The following is a 16962-nucleotide window of genomic DNA, read 5'->3' as shown; positions in this document are numbered from 1 at the left end:
GCTGTGGTATCTTAGTTTCCCAAAGAGTGCGGTTAAAGGGTTTAGGTGGCAATCCATGACAGCAAGCTAGAAGCAACCAACGGTTGGGTGTGTTAAATTAACTAAAAACAAAACAATGCTGGGAGAAACAAGATCGAGGTGTTTTAGTTTGTGAGGCACAAATCTTAAACGCATGCAGATGATCTCTAACTGCATCTCAAACCAAGAACAATAGGTTTCTAGGGAGTGATGCTGCAGCAGGATTAAATTTTCACATGAAAATAAATACAAAAAAGTTTTTTTTTCTGAAAACAAACATTTCCAGAACCCCAAACATCAATTTAATGAGATTATGTTTCTCAGTTTGAGTTATAGCCACAATCAGGTGCTAATTTTCCCTTTAATCCCTGCAGCAACTTTATTTTAACATTAGATTAATGTTCTTACTAACTGTGCACTCATACTTTTCTTTAAACTATTGTGCAGCCATGGTGCTGTAAAATACTGTCATGGGGGGAACGTGTTTTGTGAAATTGAGAAATATCCAAAAAGTGTGTTTGTAAATGTTGAATAAAGTTAGATATTTATCAAAGGACGCACCTTTTTTTGTATCCATGCTGCAGGTCAAAGCTTGCCATTTCATGTAGATTCTTAAAACTGTACAATATATCAAGCTAAAGGGTTAAATGCATGCCATAATTAAAGGTGTTGGTTTAACTCATTTGGATGGCATCTGGTAAACAGACAGCATTATTTGCACAGTTTTTGATGTGCACATAAGCATAGAAGACATTCTGATGTTTGGAGAAAGAAGGCATTTGATTTGCATGAAAATTATGAAAAATAATGTAGAAAAATCTCATGAAGCAGACTACTAATGTTAAAGACCAAGTTCACTTGTTTTTCATGACATTTGCAGTGGTCTCTAGTATAAATGAGTCAATCTCCAGTGGATAAAAGCTTTGGTGCTCTTGTTTTAGGGAGTAGAAGTTAGCCAGAACAGAGGTGACTCTCAGACAACACGATTTGAAGTCTTATTTCCTGATATTCTAACATCTCGCCTCTGATTGGCTAACAGCAACGCCACTCTACTACTGACTCCAATTGCTTTGTAACATTGATGTTTTATCTCCACAAATAACACAATTCTGAGGGAGTTCTGCCATGTTGTGGAGTTGCTAACGCTAACGGTTAGCTTCTACTAGCCGACACATTCTCTGCTGTCTTCTGGACGCTAAATCGACAACATCCTTGACCGTCGTGAGCCTAAATGGGTGAATCCATTAATGCTAACTTGACAAAGGGGTAGGTTATTTTCACAATTACCCTCCATGTTAAACTCAGAGTGATCGATCATACAAAAAAAAAAAGAAAAAAAAAAAGAAATAACTGTTTCTCAGTGAACTTGGCCTTTGAAGTAAAGTCATTGATGTTAAATCTGATTAGTGTTAGTTATGCGGTTTTAGAACAGGAAGTACACAGACAGAAACAAACTCTGAGCCCTGCTGATATAACGCCGTGTGCCCTGCAGGTACGGTGAGAGTCTTGTGCAGCGATGGGATTTGAGCATCTCCTTTGAAGTCAACTATATCATAGCTGCCCAGTACAGCCTCCTTTGCACGTCCATCCCCTTCTTAGACTGGAGGAGAGGAGGATTACTGGCGGGAGGAGGGGCTTTGGGGGCATGTAAAGTAGCATTTCAAGGGAATCAAGCCTGCTTTACAGACTCTCTTGGTCCTGCGACTGGGCCCTCGTCTCCTTCTTAACTCCAGCCGCACTAATCAATCTCCTCTGCTGTCTTCATGCTGAAGAGAGATGTGGAGAAGGAGAGAGACTGCCGTGTGGAGAAGCAGGAAAAAAGGAAAGAGCTCAAAGGAAGGAGTAAAGGGAAAGAAGCAGGTGAAAAGTCTAGGATTTGGTTTCAGACACGGAGCACAAGTTCTTCCCCCCCCCCCCCTTTGTGGCTGCCCACAGCCCAGCTATTGAATATGCATGTCCCGGGTAGTGGAGGAGCCCAGAGCAATCCCAGACTCTCATTCCTCCTGCAATGAAGTTTAGCCCAGACCGTCCCACAGAGAGATGGGCCTTCATGTTAGTGCTGCTTGACAAGTGCACAGTGCCTCCACTTAAGAGCCCAGACTTGTATTAGCATTGTTAAGACATCTACGTGGGCCCCCTGCTGGCTGCAGAAATGGCAGAGCTGGACCTCTGATGTCGTTTGTCAGCTGGTAAAGGAGTTATCAGGACAAGCAGTGAGTATTTTTAGAGGTCACTGCATTAAAGTGTAAAGAAGAAAAAAAAAAGCTTTAGGGAAGACTGGTTGGAGTTAAAGCATGGGTGATACACCTAACCCTTCAAAATGTATGGGTTTTCTTTGAAACTTAAAGGAATATGGAGTAGTGTGGGCTTGCTTTTAGCACCTCTTAGTGCAGGTGTGGGGAACCCTGGCCCTCGAGGGCCGGTATCCTGCACGTCATTGCTCCAACACTTCTGATTCAGTGGTTGAATCCCCTGTGCTGCAGTTCATCAAGCTCTGAATAAGCCTGTTAATCACCTGCTGATTGAAATCAGGTGTGTTGAAGCAGGGTTGAAACTAAGGCCTAGTCCACACGTAGCCGTTTTTTTTTAAAAACGAATATCCACCCCTCCAAAAACTTGCATCCACACCACCTCGTTAAAAAAAAAAAACTCTGTCCACACGTACCGGGATAAATACGTTGTTAAGGACATGCCAGACCTGTAGGCGGCAGTACTTCCCCCGTTCTTAACCTTCGCCTATAGTCTTCCGCAAGGAGCAGTAATTCCACTTGCAAAAACAAACAAGCAAAAAGCGCTTGGACAATGGATAAAGCGAGCGCAGCTCTGAGGGCATCCATGCTGTCGGCTAGTGTAAACACAGGTCGCAGACGTGATGTCAGCATTTTTTTGTCGCGGAAAGTGACGTTGCGGACCTTAAAACTCCGGTTTTGTCTGTCCACACGCAGACACCCAAAACGGAGAAAACGCAGATCTTCACTTTGGCCGGAGTTTTTAAAAAGATCCGTTTTTGTGTGGAAAAAACTCTGTTTTCGTGTGGATGACAGGCCAAAACGTAGAAAAATATCTACGTTTTGGCAGATCCCCGGCTACGTGTGGACAGGGCCTAAGATATGCTGGATTGCAGCCCTCGATGGACCAGGGTTCCCCACCCCTGCCTTAGTGTCTATTAGTAAAAGTGAAACTTATCTCCTTGCTGTGCGTTCATCTTTTTTAACACCTAATCTAACAGCTGAAATGTCTCCTCAGCCTTCATAAGTGTCAACAGGAGCAGTTCATCTCTAAATGAAACAAATCAGCTGTGTTCACAAGCTAAAACACGCAGGGAACTTGCTGGCAGCAGACTGCAGTGGTAGGCATGTCAGCTCCACTTTACTAAGTAAAACAGGGAACAAACTGGCCACTCTGAAGTTGCAAGTGTGGTATTGTGACCACAGGGGGCAGTGGGGGTCTGTAAAGGGTCATTTTTGCACATACTAGCTGAAGAAAATGATTTAAGTTGCAAAGTATCCCTTTAAACTTGTCCACTAAAATATTTTATCTGCCAGTCTCTTGAGGCTAGAATTTGTGTTTATCTTTTTAAATATATGAAAGATTCAATCTTCTGCTTTCAATACGAAACTCTGACGTTGGTTTAGGTTTATCAATATTTAGAACTATTCCAAGAGCATGCAGGTGCGTAAAATGTTAATGGGGTGTGTGTTTTGCTCCAGGCTTGAAAGGTAAAAGGCTCACGAGTCTCACTGCGTTGCTTTAGTGTAAATATTGTTGGGTTTTGAGTTTAAAAATGCTGTTGAAAATAGAAAGAATAAGCTCAGGGAAGTTTGGTTTAATTAAGGAAATATCTGGTGTTTATTTCTGAAAGAGTTTATTTTGTGTGGTAAGTACCAAATGGAAAAAGTGTGTGTGTGTGTGTGTGTGTGTGTGTGTGTGTGTGTGTGTGTCTTACGTAATTAGTTGCGCTGTCCGTCCCCTCGTTCTGAAGCACTGCCAGCACGAAGCAGAGGTAGGCCTGCTGATTGATCAGGGGCCTGTTGAAGAAGCCGTTGTACCTCTTCTCGTCGCCCAGGGTGAAAGTTTTATTCAGGGAAGGCAGTTTGGCCGCGATGTACGCCTTGACGGAATCCAGGTGACGTCTGCGCCTCAGAACTGGACCGTCGCTGGACCTTAGCAGCTGGGGAAAAAGACTCAAAATTAGCAACAATAAACATAAACAGTCCAGAATCTCACAAAAAGGTCCTGGTCTGGCCATCGGAGATGACGGTTCCGCAGAGCTAAAATGCCCTTTGCACAGCGACACAACCACAAACAATGCAGCCAAGCTAAGGAGTGAGCAATTAGCACTCGCTCCTGCACACAGTGTCAGCGTGGCTGCCAGCCTGGGTAATAAATGAGCAGGAGCACATGCTACTGCGGCAGCGTGTTTTCAGCAGCGTTTTGTTTTCTGCCAGCGATGTCTCGTGCACCGCTCCAGATGTAGCTTTATTAAATCATTATGTTGGAGGGAGGAGACAATGGCCTGCTCAGTGTTTAATGACTCAGGGACTCCCATCTCTCTCCTCTGTTATTTCTACTGGGAGCTTAAACAATAGTGATTCAAATCAACAAGCCTCGTACTTTACTTAAAACCCCTGCTATTAATATTTAGGTATGCCATTTAGTTTAAATTTCCTCCCGAACAAAAGGGACCATTATCCAGGAAAATAGTAAGCCAGCCCTGGTTATTTTTCCCACGTTTGAATGATGCAGACCTTTACGTGGTAAAGGCACAGAAGCGATTTGTAAACTCGCTTTTAAAAAGAGAACTCTGCAAAGTTAATCTCCAGGATTGCTACACAACATCAATGCAATCCTCTGAGGATGTGAACTGTTTGATTCAACAGATGGCCACTGCTTGCAGCCCTGGCATCCAGTCAGGATGCTCCCCACCTACCTGAGTGAGTCATTCTTTAAAATCTCTCTCTTCCTCCCTGAACCCAGGAGGTTAGAGCTAATTAGCTACCATCACCGACTCCCCACCCAGTTGGAAGCGAAAATGCTTTCTGTGACCTCTGACCTGGCACATTAGCAAACCAGCCGCCGCCTGGCACTCACCTCATCCAGGTCCATCTCGTCTGGATTGTTCCACCGTGGTGTTGTCGAAGTCTGCGGCACCACCACAATGTAGTACCACCTGCCAAGAGGAAGAAAAAAAAGAAAACAAAGCCAGTGTAAACAAACAACAGGTAAAATAGATACAAGTGGACCAGGAGGATTAATAACACGAAAGACATGCTTTCGCTGTGAGGATCGTTGGGTTGATTTCAAACACTGAGGGCTACACAAGCGGGTTTGACCAAGGTCGAACGCCAGCAGATTGGCACTGCATTCTCCAATTAATGGCTAATCACTAAGAACATCTGCCACGCAGAGTGGAACCAACTCTATCCCTGAGAGGGGAGCCTTCAGCTAATAGAAATCCCCACAGGATTCCTAAGGTTAATAAGAGCAGGCGTGTGAGGAGTAGCCGTGGGTGTGCTTTTTTTAATAAATACCAAAACAGAAGGATATTAAAGACTCTAGAAAAGACATTTAGGAATGACGGGTCAAACCAGGGAGGTTAGGTAACGCCTGGATGAGCACCCAACACGAGTGTGTGTGTGTGTGTGTGTGTGTGTTTGTCTCTCATGCTGTCAAGCCTGATTGCTTTTGCACAGTTAAGACTTTTCCTCTCCACTGCGGCAGTTTGTAAAACGAGCTGCTGCTGACAGTGAAAGCTGCCGCCTCTCTCCTCCTCTTTCCGGGCATCGGATACGAGATTCAACAGTCACTCATGTCTCAGAGTGGGAGAAGACGTGTATAACAAGACAACACACACACACCTCTCAACTCTTCCAACCCAAATCACCCTCACTCGCCTCCTGTCACTCTGTGCTGGACCCTGACAGCCCTGTGATCTTTTCACCAATCAGCAGTGAGACTCCTCCAACGTGGACGCGTCTCCGTGCTTGTGCGCCTGCAGGAAAGGCTTTACCTGCGACCCTGCTCGTAACAATATGCGTCAAAAGATAAAATAGCTCAACCTGATGTTAAGCCTCACTTGTTATCAGCTCTTGTGTAATAAAGACGGCAGAGAGTAAATGCCACGGTTAAAGCTTTAGTAAAGGGCTTCGGCATTGATCGGCCACTCTTTGGCCTTCTGTTGACGCTACAACGGCTGTTCAGATTTCAGCCAAAAACCGCATTATGTTTAACATCAAGTGGCTCTTTCAGTGGATCGAGCCCACCTTTATGACATTTTTTATGCAAAAACAGTCTAAATTTTTACTGGAAGACATAAAAAAAATATATATATATATATATATATACATCCTAGTTTTTTAAGGGATTCTTGCTTATTTATTTATTGTTTTTATTTTAGGTTGACGGCACTAACCTGACCCGACTGGTGGTCTGGACTGTGGGCAGTGTGATGGTCAGCTTTCCACCATGAGCCTGCGTCCCCGGTTTGGTTTTGATGAGGTCAGGGGCGGTGCGGATGGACACCTGTTGCTGCAGACCTCCAGCGATGTTGCCCCTGCTCGTCAGTACAAACGAGTAATTGGTGTCTGGCTGCAGCTGAGTGATCAACTTCCTCTTCTGGCTCCCATCCACTTCAACACTTTGCTGGTTGTACAAAATCTGTAAGAACACAGCAGGAGGAACTCAGGAAGTGGTACAAACACAGCTACAGACACATCATTCTTCAGAACTCCTTTAAAACTAGTTGTGGTATTTTAGTAAAGCTGTATATTCAGTGATTTAAAAATGTTTTTTTTCACACCTAAATGACAGCAAACAAATTTCAAGGTAAAAAAAATATAACGTAAAGTATTTTTTAAATGGTGATTTCATTAGTTTTAAGAAAATGCAACAGAGTCTTTTTTTATTTTTATAAATCATAAATTAACACATTAATCACAGTATTTGGAAAGTTGATTTCAAATTCACCATCAGCTTCACCCAGGCCCAGTTTCTCAACGATGGCAACATGAAGTCAGCTAAAAGATCTCAAAAAGTAACAGACTGTGCACCGTTCTAGAGCTGCGTCTAAAGCCTAATTACTGTGACGATAAAAGTGTCATACTGTATGCAACTACAGGTGGAATAAAGAAAAATTAGAATATGCAAAGTGTATTTCCATCCATCCATCCATCCATCTTCATCCGCTTATCCGGAGTCGGGTCACGGGGGGGCAGTAGCCTAAGGCGAGAGGCCCAGACTTCCCACTCCCCAGCCACTTGGGCCAGCTCCTCCGGGGGAATCCCAAGGCGTTCCCTGGCCAGGTGAGAGACATAGTCCCTCTACCGTGTCCTGGGTCTACCTTTAGGTCTCCTCCCGGTTGGACGTGCCTGGAAAACCTCACCAAGGAGGTGTCCAGGAGGCATCCTGACCAGATGCCCGAGCCACCTCAACTGGCTCCTCTCAATGTGAAAGAGCAGCGGGTCTACTCCGAGCCCCTCCCGCTTCTCACCCTATCTCTAAGGGAGAGCCCAGCCACTCTTCAGAGAAAACTCATTTCGGCCGCTTGTATCCGTGATCTCGTTCTTTCGGTCACTACCCAAAGCTCATGACCATAGGTGAGGGTAGGAACGTAGATCGACCGGTAAATCGAGAGCTTCGCCTTCTGACTCAGCTCTCTATTCACCACGACAGACCGGTACAACGCCCGCATCACTGCAGATGCAGCACCAATCCGCCTATCGATCTCACGCTCCAGTTTTCCCTCACTCGTGAACAAGACCCAGAGATACTTAAACTCCTCCACTTGGAGCAGGACCTCATCCCTGACCTGGAGAAGGCCTTCTACCCTTTTCCGAATCAAGACTATGGTCTCAGATTTAGAGGAGCTGATTCTCATCCCAGCTGCTTCACACTCGGCTGTGAACTGCTCCAGCGAAAGCTGAAGATCACTTTCTGATGAAGCCAAAAGGACCACATCATCTGCAAAAAGCAGAAACCTGATCCTCAGGCCACCAAAACGGATGCCCTCCACACCTCGGCTGCGCCTAGAAATCCTGTCCATAAAGGTTATGAACAGAATCGGTGACAAAGGGCAGCCTTGGCGGAGTCCAACTCTCACTGGGAACGAGCCCGACTTACTGCCGGCAATGCGGACCACGCTCTGACACCGGTCATACAGGGACCTAACAGCCCATATCAGAGGGCCTGGTACCCCATACTCCCAGAGTACCCCCCAAAGGGCCCCCTGAGGGACACAGTAAAACACCTTCTCCAAATCCACAAAACACATGTAGACTGGTTGAGCAGATTCCCACGCACCCTCCAGGATCCCCCTAAGGATAAAGAGCTGGTTCAGTGTTCCACGGCCAGGACGAAAACCACATTGCTCCTCCTGAATCTGAGGTTCAACAATCCGACGGACCCTCCTCTCCAGAACCCCTGAATAGACCTTACCAGGAAGGCTCAGGAGTGTGATCCCCTGTAGTTGGAACACACCCTGAAGTCCCCCTTTTTAAATAAGAGGACCACCACCCCGGTCTGCCAGTCCAGTGGGACTGCCCCAATGTCCATGCAATATTGCAGAGCCGTGCCAGCCAACACAGCCCCACAACATCCAGAGCCTTAAGGAACTCCGGGCAGATCTCATCCACCCCTGGAGCCTTGCCACAGAGGAGCTTTTTAACCACCTCAGTGACCTCAGCACCAGAGATTTGAGAGGCCAACTCAAAGTCCCCAGACTCTGCTTCCTCACCGACTCTGCCAGACGTTCTCAGCAGACCCTCGCGATAAGTTTGGGCCTGCCTGGTCTGACTGGCATCCTCCTCCACCATCTGAGCCAACTCACCACCAGGTAGTGGTCAGTTGACAGCTCCGCCCCTCTCTTCACCCGAGTGTCCAAGACATGTGGCTGCAGATCAGACGAAACAACAACAACGTCGATCATCGAGCTGCGGCCTAAGGTATCCTGGTGCCAAGAGCACGTATAGACACCTTTATGTCTGAACATGGTGTTCATTATGGACAATCCATGACTGGCACAGAAGTCCAATAACAAAACACCACTCAAATTCAGATCAGGGGGGCCGTTCCTCCCAACCACACCTCTCCAGGTCTCACTGTCGTTGCCCACGTGAGCGTTAAAGTCCCCCAGCAGAATGACGGAGTCACCCGCAAGGAGCGCTTTCCAGCACCCCCTCCAAGGTCCCTAAAAAGTGTATTTATTTCAGTAATTCAACCTTAAAGGTGAAACTAATATGAGAAAGACTCATTTGTAATTGTTATGATTATGGCTTACAGCTGATGAAAACCTGAAATTCAAAATATCAGACAGTTAGAATATTATGAAAAGGTCTAGACTCAAAGTGCCACACTCTAAAGTCTGATTTCTACTTCTCTGTCAGCGCAAGTGTTGAGTCGTGTTGACGGATTGTTGGGGGCGTTTTCACCCCGCCACCATATCCGGTCCAGGATAGTGCCTTTTCTATTGTGTTTATAATGTGATTTTTGCATATCAGAGACTTTTTAACATGGATGAATTTGTCCCTCACGCTTCTCCACCTCTTCATGCACTTATCACCTCTATTTTCCATGAATAAAACGTTTGCTGTGTATCTTAATACTTCTCCAGTCACTGGAGAATAAATGGTAAATGGCCTGTATTTGAATAGTGCCTGCTTAGGGTTCTACAACCCCCCAAGGCGCTTCACAACACAACCAGTCATTCACCCATTCACACGCTGGTGGGGATGAGCTACGATGTAGCCACAGCTGCCCTGGGGCACACTGACAGAGGCGGTCCCTCCGACCACCAGCAGCAGGCAAGGCGGGTTAAGTGTCTTGCCCAAGGACACAACAGCAGCATTCTCTAATTATCTTGTTGGAGCCGGGATCGAACCTGCAACCTTCCGATTACTTGACAACCAGCTGTACCTCCTGTGCTACTGCTGTCCCTCATATATGTTCATATTTTTAGAGTTTTTCCCAGAGGTGTTACTCAAGCTGCTCCGGGTCTGCAGCTAGATATCTTTGGCACTCTTTTTGATTTTCTGGGGGGTAATGATGGTGCTGTTGATGAATTTAAAGGCAGCGTCCTGGCCAATCACGAGTTTGCATTCTCTGTCTCGTAGTTTAGATAAGTGGCCTCGGCGCAGACGAGGAAGTTTAAATTAGGCTCAATCAGCTAATTAATCAGAAATACATGCAAAAGGTTCACCAGCCTTTAGATGGTCTCTCAGTCTAGATTAAATTATTGAAATAAATTTACTTTTGCACCATATTCTAACTGTTTGAGTTTCACCTGTCAAGTGGAATATTTTTCTGATTATTCAGAACTTACCTTAAAAAGTGTCTGGGATTTGTAGTTTTCTGGTAAGTCCCAGGTGAGGAGGACAGAAGTTTTCATGACCGCTTTGACACCAAAATTAAGTGTCGGAAAATCTAGAACGGGAGAAAAACAATTGACTTAATATGACATATGATGTAATACAAACTTAGTATATGTGTAAACCACTGATCGACTCGCCATGTTGTTTTAAAAGAAGATCATAAAATCGAATCAAAGCCGAAATCATAATCTCACAACTGATCTCTGGTACTCTCACGTTTAGTTCATGCAGCAGTCAGTGGCTTACTTTTCAATTCAATAAAGATAAAAATATCACAGTCACATGACCTGACTATTATTCAAGCTAGATATTAGCAAGAGATTAAACTATCACTTCTCTGTTGGACATTTACAGATCTTCAGTCAGTCATGTGACAAAACGCTAAAATAATACCTAAAAACCCACAAGCACCCCCAAAAGACAAGGCAAACTAAAAAGATGGAAGATTTTAAAACCAATGTGGAAACTTGGCAACAACAAACAACTATTTTCAGCCCCCCTACTGAGTGGAACTTTTTCTGACAATGGTGCTCAAGGTCTCATTATCTGCAAGCATTGTTTTAGCATTGTTGCAGACTCACAGCACTGTGAGGTAACACATATTTATAGTTGGAAAACTGTAAACAGTTATAACCCACCAGATGCTTACTTAAGACTTTATATACACTTCAGCTTAGGTTCTTAACGCTCACACAGAACCGCACGAATGACTGGAGCACGAGCAACAACATCCAGGGGAAAGAGGTCGGCATGCATGGAACGTGTTTTAGGTCGGAGAGTTTTCAGAACATGCTGTTAGTTTTCCCAGAAACAAGCAGGTGGAGAAGACGGATAGATGTTAGTTCTCAATGAAATCCAAACAACAGCCTGCTATTCTTGGTTGAGAAAAGCAAAAATGTACATGCGCTCTAATTATTTTACAATTATTAACATTCAGTGCTTTCCACGTAATAAAAGGTCCAATCAAAGCTGCTTTTAAACGTCTTTATTGCTTAATTTCCATCTGCACAGATCAGACCTCACATATTTGCTTCCTTGCATGCAACAATGAGAGAAGAGAGAATCATTTCAATCATGATCTGGGTCATGATTTACATTTTAGCACAAATCATGCAGATCTAAAAAAAACAAAACAAAGACAATCTAATTCATGCTTGATTATGGATCCCATATAATGCACTACATTAGCAAGACATAAGAAGCCTTTTGATAAATGGTTCCCAACCGGGGTTTTCAGTTTTTTGCACAAAAATCACCAGGAATTTCCTCCCGAAGCCTGTTTCAAATTGGTGCATGAACACAGACGTGTTGCTGCTGCCTTTGCATCCCAGTTTGAGGGTTCAGGTTGCTGCATCACATCCAAAGATCTCTAGCAGACCCCTCGGGTTGGGAACCACTATCTTAAATTACCAAGTACCAGTGCCAACCTGTGCCCTAAATATGGGTCCATCATTATGATTAATAAGACACCTTACGTTTATAGGATCTTAAAGTGCATCAAGGAGACACATGCAGGGTTAGATGTGTGCGTAATGGGATGGAGGGTGAGGACACGTGGTAATGTGACTGTAGCGTGTAATGAGATTAGCCCACTATAAATCAATAAACAGTGCAGTGATATGCTGTGAGAAGAAGAGGAGACAGAAGTGACTCCAACAGAGACCCAACCAACACTTAAGACACTGGTTAGTGATTATAGTTAATGATTAGATGATAATATCGAGTTCGATGCCTGCTCACTTGTCCTACCGTTTGACATGGTCCTGCTCTGGATGCTGGGGCTGAGGGGTCCCCCTCCCATGCTGGTGAAAGCCTGGACACGTATGTCGTAAGTGGTGTCGGGACTGAGGCCTTCGATAGTCATGTCGGTGTTGGTGGTGCGGCTGGTGTTGTCTTGCTGATTGTTTATGTCCCTGTACACCACCAAGTAGTGCACGATCTTTCCATTCCTCTCCGACAGCAGCGGGGGCTCCCAGGTCAGCTTGGTACTTGACTGGGTCAGTCCAGTCACTTTGAGGTTGAGCGGAAATCCCGAAGGCTTGTCTTCGGCGGTGCTGACCTCCTTTACGTAGGCCTCGCCGATGCCGGCGCGGTTACGAGCACTGAGGCGGAAGACGTAGGTAGCACCTTTGTGCAGACCGGTGACGGTGTAATGGTCGTCTGTTTTTTTCATCTCGCGTGAGGTGTACACCTGCTCGTCAGTGCGCTTGTACTGCAGCTGGAAGCCCATTAACTCACCCACCATCTCCGTAGGCGACTGCCACTGGATCAGCGCCGTGTTGCTCGAGGTGGGGTTGATCATCATAGTGGGCTTGCCTGGCACTAAAAACAATTAGAAGAAGGAATAACTTCAATTTTTCTGAATATTTTATTTCCATTTAAAAAAAATGCAGCTATTTGCACACAGCACAAATCTTCAGAAGAATAAATAATCCCTAGATTACAAATTGGGAATATCTTCGCTTATATCCATCAAAAGTACTAAATAGACCACAAGTGGTGACAGAGTAACATCTTTTGTTCTGACTCTCCACGTTCCAAAGACCGCTCTGTGGATAGTGAACCCACACACGGCTGCAACGATAGTAGTGAACCTTCGTAAAACCACCTCTGACCTGCTCCAGTTGTAGTGATGACTTTAGCTTTGCTACGAGCGCCATCCCCCTTCGTGGTGTACGCTGCCACAGTGACAGAGTAGGTGGTTTCAGAATGCAGTCCACCAATGACAGCTTCCTGTAAAACAGTAAAAACACCAAAGTCAGACAATAAACCAAACCTTCCTAGAGGTCGGAAAGAAAACCCTTAAGCAGTTCCCACCTTCTGAAAGAACACCCCCAAAAAAAAACAACAAAAAAAACACTTAAACCCCTTTCTCCACCCGCTTGAGGTTATTTTTACTGTTTCCCTAAAACATTTGAAATATTTAACAGAAAGTGATTCTGAAGGCAAAACCGGATGAGGAGTTTTTCTTGGACAAGAGAAACTCCTACTCCCAGCTGCGAGGCACACTCTGCACCCATTAACCAACAAACCAAATGAACCAGAACATCACCAGTGTGCCAGTGTTCCTGCCCGTCGCTCGGATAAGCATAGGATTAAACCCAGAGGAGCTGAGGACCATCACTAGTCGGCAGTTCATTAAAAACTGTTTGATGAGGGACTTAAAATTCTTCACAGATAATTCTTGAGAAAGAAAAAAATTTACTTTACGAATGGAAAAAAAAAATTAAGGGTTTTTGGCATTTATTCTCCTCTGGTTAACAGGGTGAGTAAATAAAAACACTGGCACACTGGAGTGGTTGAACATATCAGTAACTCAGCAGTCAGGAACAGACAGACAGAAAAACAACACACTGTTATTGGTAACCTGCTGCAGGGCTGGCACTCACTTCACCAGTCTGCACCAGTCAGAATTAAAAACACACACCCACACGCTGGAATTAAACACTCTGTGCATGTAAAAAACCCATGCATAAACACACACGCACGTACACACAACATGTGAATACTCCTGACATAAATGGTCCTTTGCACAAATCTCAAATCATCCCTCATTTCTTTGTGTTTAGCTTCGCTTAAGTAAATGTTGGAATATTTAAAAGCAGACGTGACCTTTTTCTTATAACACAGAACATTTTGTGCTTTTCTACTAATTTATAATCTGCTCTTCTTAGCTGAAAACCTGCATATCTTGGCATGTTGTGGCCTTATCAAAAGAAAAAGGAAGAAACTTGAAAATTTGAGGACACAAGAAGGAGTTTCTGGCTCCCAGAAAACGACAGCACGTTATCGATATTTGAGAATAAGAAAAAAAAACTCAGTGGATAGATGTACCAAGATTTTAGATACTTTTCCTAATACAAAATGCTAAGAAATGCCTGTTAAATGAAGTCATTTTTGCAAATATACAGAGACAAAAAATGTGTCTGCAACAGGCGGCCAGGGAAAACGTGGCTGATGATTCATTTTTAAAAAGTTGCTTACTTGGAAACACTGTTTTTTCTTTATATTTAAATAATTATTTAGTTATATTTAAATGAATATTTTGACAACTTTGAAGTGTTTCCTTTAAAAATGTACAAATAAGTACTATCTTACCTTTTGCAGGCAAATCTCTGAACAAAATAAAATGGGAGAAATAATGTTTAAATGTGCAATGTGTAAGAATAAAGTAAGGCGACATTAATTTGTTTACTGCAACTGCTCTCTCGCTCCTGTTTTGTGAGTTTCATGGCTGTTGCCAGTTAGGGATCAGAACCAGAAGATTCTAGATAACAAGCAAAGACGAGTCATACACGGTAAGCTGATAAGCAGAAAAATACATCATCATATCTGGTGCTAGCACTTTTTGGTGTTTTACGGTAGGGAGCACTTACTAGTACTACATTTATTATGGTAATATGCCTCCGGCATTAGAGGACGTGTTTTTGCAGTCTTGCCGTTAGCTTGCTGTTATTACTCTGAACGACTCATTTAAAGAAGTAAAACGTCACAACAGACTCATCATTCACTTCATACACACGTTTCACCGTTTTAAGTTGTTGGTAATTGAAAAAGTAGCTTGAGATATTTTTAGAGCTGACTATTTCCTTCTAATTCACTGTTAGCATTGTTAGCTCAGTGTTAGCCTCTAGCCTTCTTTACCCGAAATTTGAGTAGAATGAAAATATGTCAGGGCTTCTCAGGGGTACAAGAAATAACTTTTGGGTCACTCGTTGCTGGCTTTGGTTCTATTTGCCGGTCATAGTGGAATTACAAATGCTGGCGCTGCAATGTTAGCTCGCAGGAGACACAGCAGCCTCACACTCACTGATGGTAAACAGCAGCTACATCCCCCCTTTTATTTTGAAAGGACAAAAACGGACACCCCCCACCCCCAGCTCGCTAAGAATGAAATATGTTTCAGTATAGTATTCCTTCTAACACGACTGAGTCATTAGACTGTTTTAGGGTTATTTCCCAGTAGAAATCTTACTTTATTCTTACACATTGCCCAACAGGAATGACAAGCTAACAGCTAGTCTGAATAACCCAACCCAAAACCTTTTAAAACAGATCCATGCAACATCATCTTTAAACCTTCTTACCACCATTTGCTTTCAATTACATTGTCATTTTCAAGCTTGAACATCATAAACAGCAACAGAATGCACCAAAACCGGTGCACTCTGAGGTCAGGTCTTTCTGTCATTTCTTAATAATATGTATGCAAAAATTCCTAATAATGTGAATAAGGCTGCGATATACAGGTTTAATACAATAACAAGAACCACTATTAAATGTTGATAGTTTTAAACCTGCAACAACACACACTGCTATACTTGCACTAGCCATTAGCTCATTGAATGCAAACTATTTCTTCAGAGGCTGTTCAAGCAGTTACTGAGAATGGTTCACCTTTTGTTTTGTATCTTTTACACAGAAAGCTTTTATGAGTTGAAAGTGAAATTTCAAGGTAAAAAAAATTAAATTAATTAAAAAGCAACAGATGTCTGAAATAACTTTCAGAATTGTTGCTTTTTATCAAAATGACAAGCAAGAATAACTCCCTAAAAGTAAAGTGTTAAGAACTGATGAGCTCTGCTCTGAACTGCCTGTTTCATTTAAATTAAAATGTACGATAAATACCAATTATTAGCGTCCAGGCGGATGGACAGAAATGAGCACAAACTCAAGAACAAATGAGAGCCTGGAGCTCAAAACTCAAATTTTTACCAGGAGAGGACGAAAACAGACACCTCCAACACTTCCTGCCTTCCAAAACTCTTGGAATGGTACATATTTAATTTCTATTCTTGTTTCTCTAACTGACAACCTTTTCATCTCTTTAACACCAACGGACATTCAACAATACCAACAGCAAGCGCTGTTTAAAGATGCTTTTTGGGGCATTCAGCGCTCCCATGCTAACCTTTAAGGGAGAGGGGAGGAAGAGAAGAAAAGCTGCTCAATGACTGTATAGTAAAACCATTTTAACTTTATAGTGGAAGTCTCATTACTTTAATCATACAAAATGGCTTTACCAATCCAAGCAACGGCAGCTGCAGCGATGGCCCCCTCCCTCTGCGCTGCCAAGGTCGATTCAGGTCTAGTAGCGCTTTTGAAACTCAGCACAAAATAGAAAAAGCAAAAGCTTCAAAGTTTTCCTTCAGAGCAAATGCTTAGAGCAGCACCAAAGGGCATTAGGAAGATTATCAACCCGACTAGTTACAGAAATGGATTCTTCTCTACAAAGCTCGTTCCACCACTATCGCCAGTGAAGTAGAAAACGTCAGGAGAAAATGGATAAAACTCACATAATTGCTTTTTTTAACGCTAACACACAATATTGAATGTTTTCTATAAGCCTTCTTTTGCATAGGAAGACTCAAAAACACCTTTCACCATGTGAACAAGCCACGGGTCATGCTAACGCTTGTGCTGCAGACATCTGTCTCTGGCTTGTCACACTACATTAGCTACCTGGCAAACAGGACGCAAAAGCGGAAAGAAAATAAATAATAAAGATGCGTGAAAAGATGACATCCTCTGACGGCATCTCGCTCCATGTCTGTCAGGTGTTAACGCATTAAAAGCAGAG

General features: G+C 43.6%; 1 protein-coding gene across 18 annotated transcripts in view; it reads right to left on the bottom strand.

Annotated features, from left to right (window-relative positions):
* Positions 1–16962, bottom strand: part of LOC107383573 (receptor-type tyrosine-protein phosphatase F) — a 258659-nt gene that overhangs the window by 49439 nt on the left and 192258 nt on the right. For all 18 annotated transcript variants that reach the window (XM_070541595.1, XM_054742275.2, XM_070541596.1 and 15 more), the window contains 6 exons: positions 12998–13115; positions 12132–12704; positions 10334–10434; positions 6431–6675; positions 5110–5188; positions 3965–4189 (listed from right to left, as the gene is read on the bottom strand). In XM_070541595.1, the coding sequence (XP_070397696.1) occupies positions 3965–4189; positions 5110–5188; positions 6431–6675; positions 10334–10434; positions 12132–12704; positions 12998–13115 (1341 nt within the window). The remainder of the gene's footprint in view (positions 1–3964; positions 4190–5109; positions 5189–6430; positions 6676–10333; positions 10435–12131; positions 12705–12997; positions 13116–16962) is intronic.

This window comes from Nothobranchius furzeri, chromosome 11 (genome assembly GCF_043380555.1).
Source record: "Nothobranchius furzeri strain GRZ-AD chromosome 11, NfurGRZ-RIMD1, whole genome shotgun sequence".
In the NCBI taxonomy this organism is placed as follows: Eukaryota; Metazoa; Chordata; class Actinopteri; order Cyprinodontiformes; family Nothobranchiidae; genus Nothobranchius; species Nothobranchius furzeri.
The sequence above is the reverse complement of the archived record's forward strand: the minus strand, read 5'-3'. Positions and strand labels throughout refer to the sequence as shown.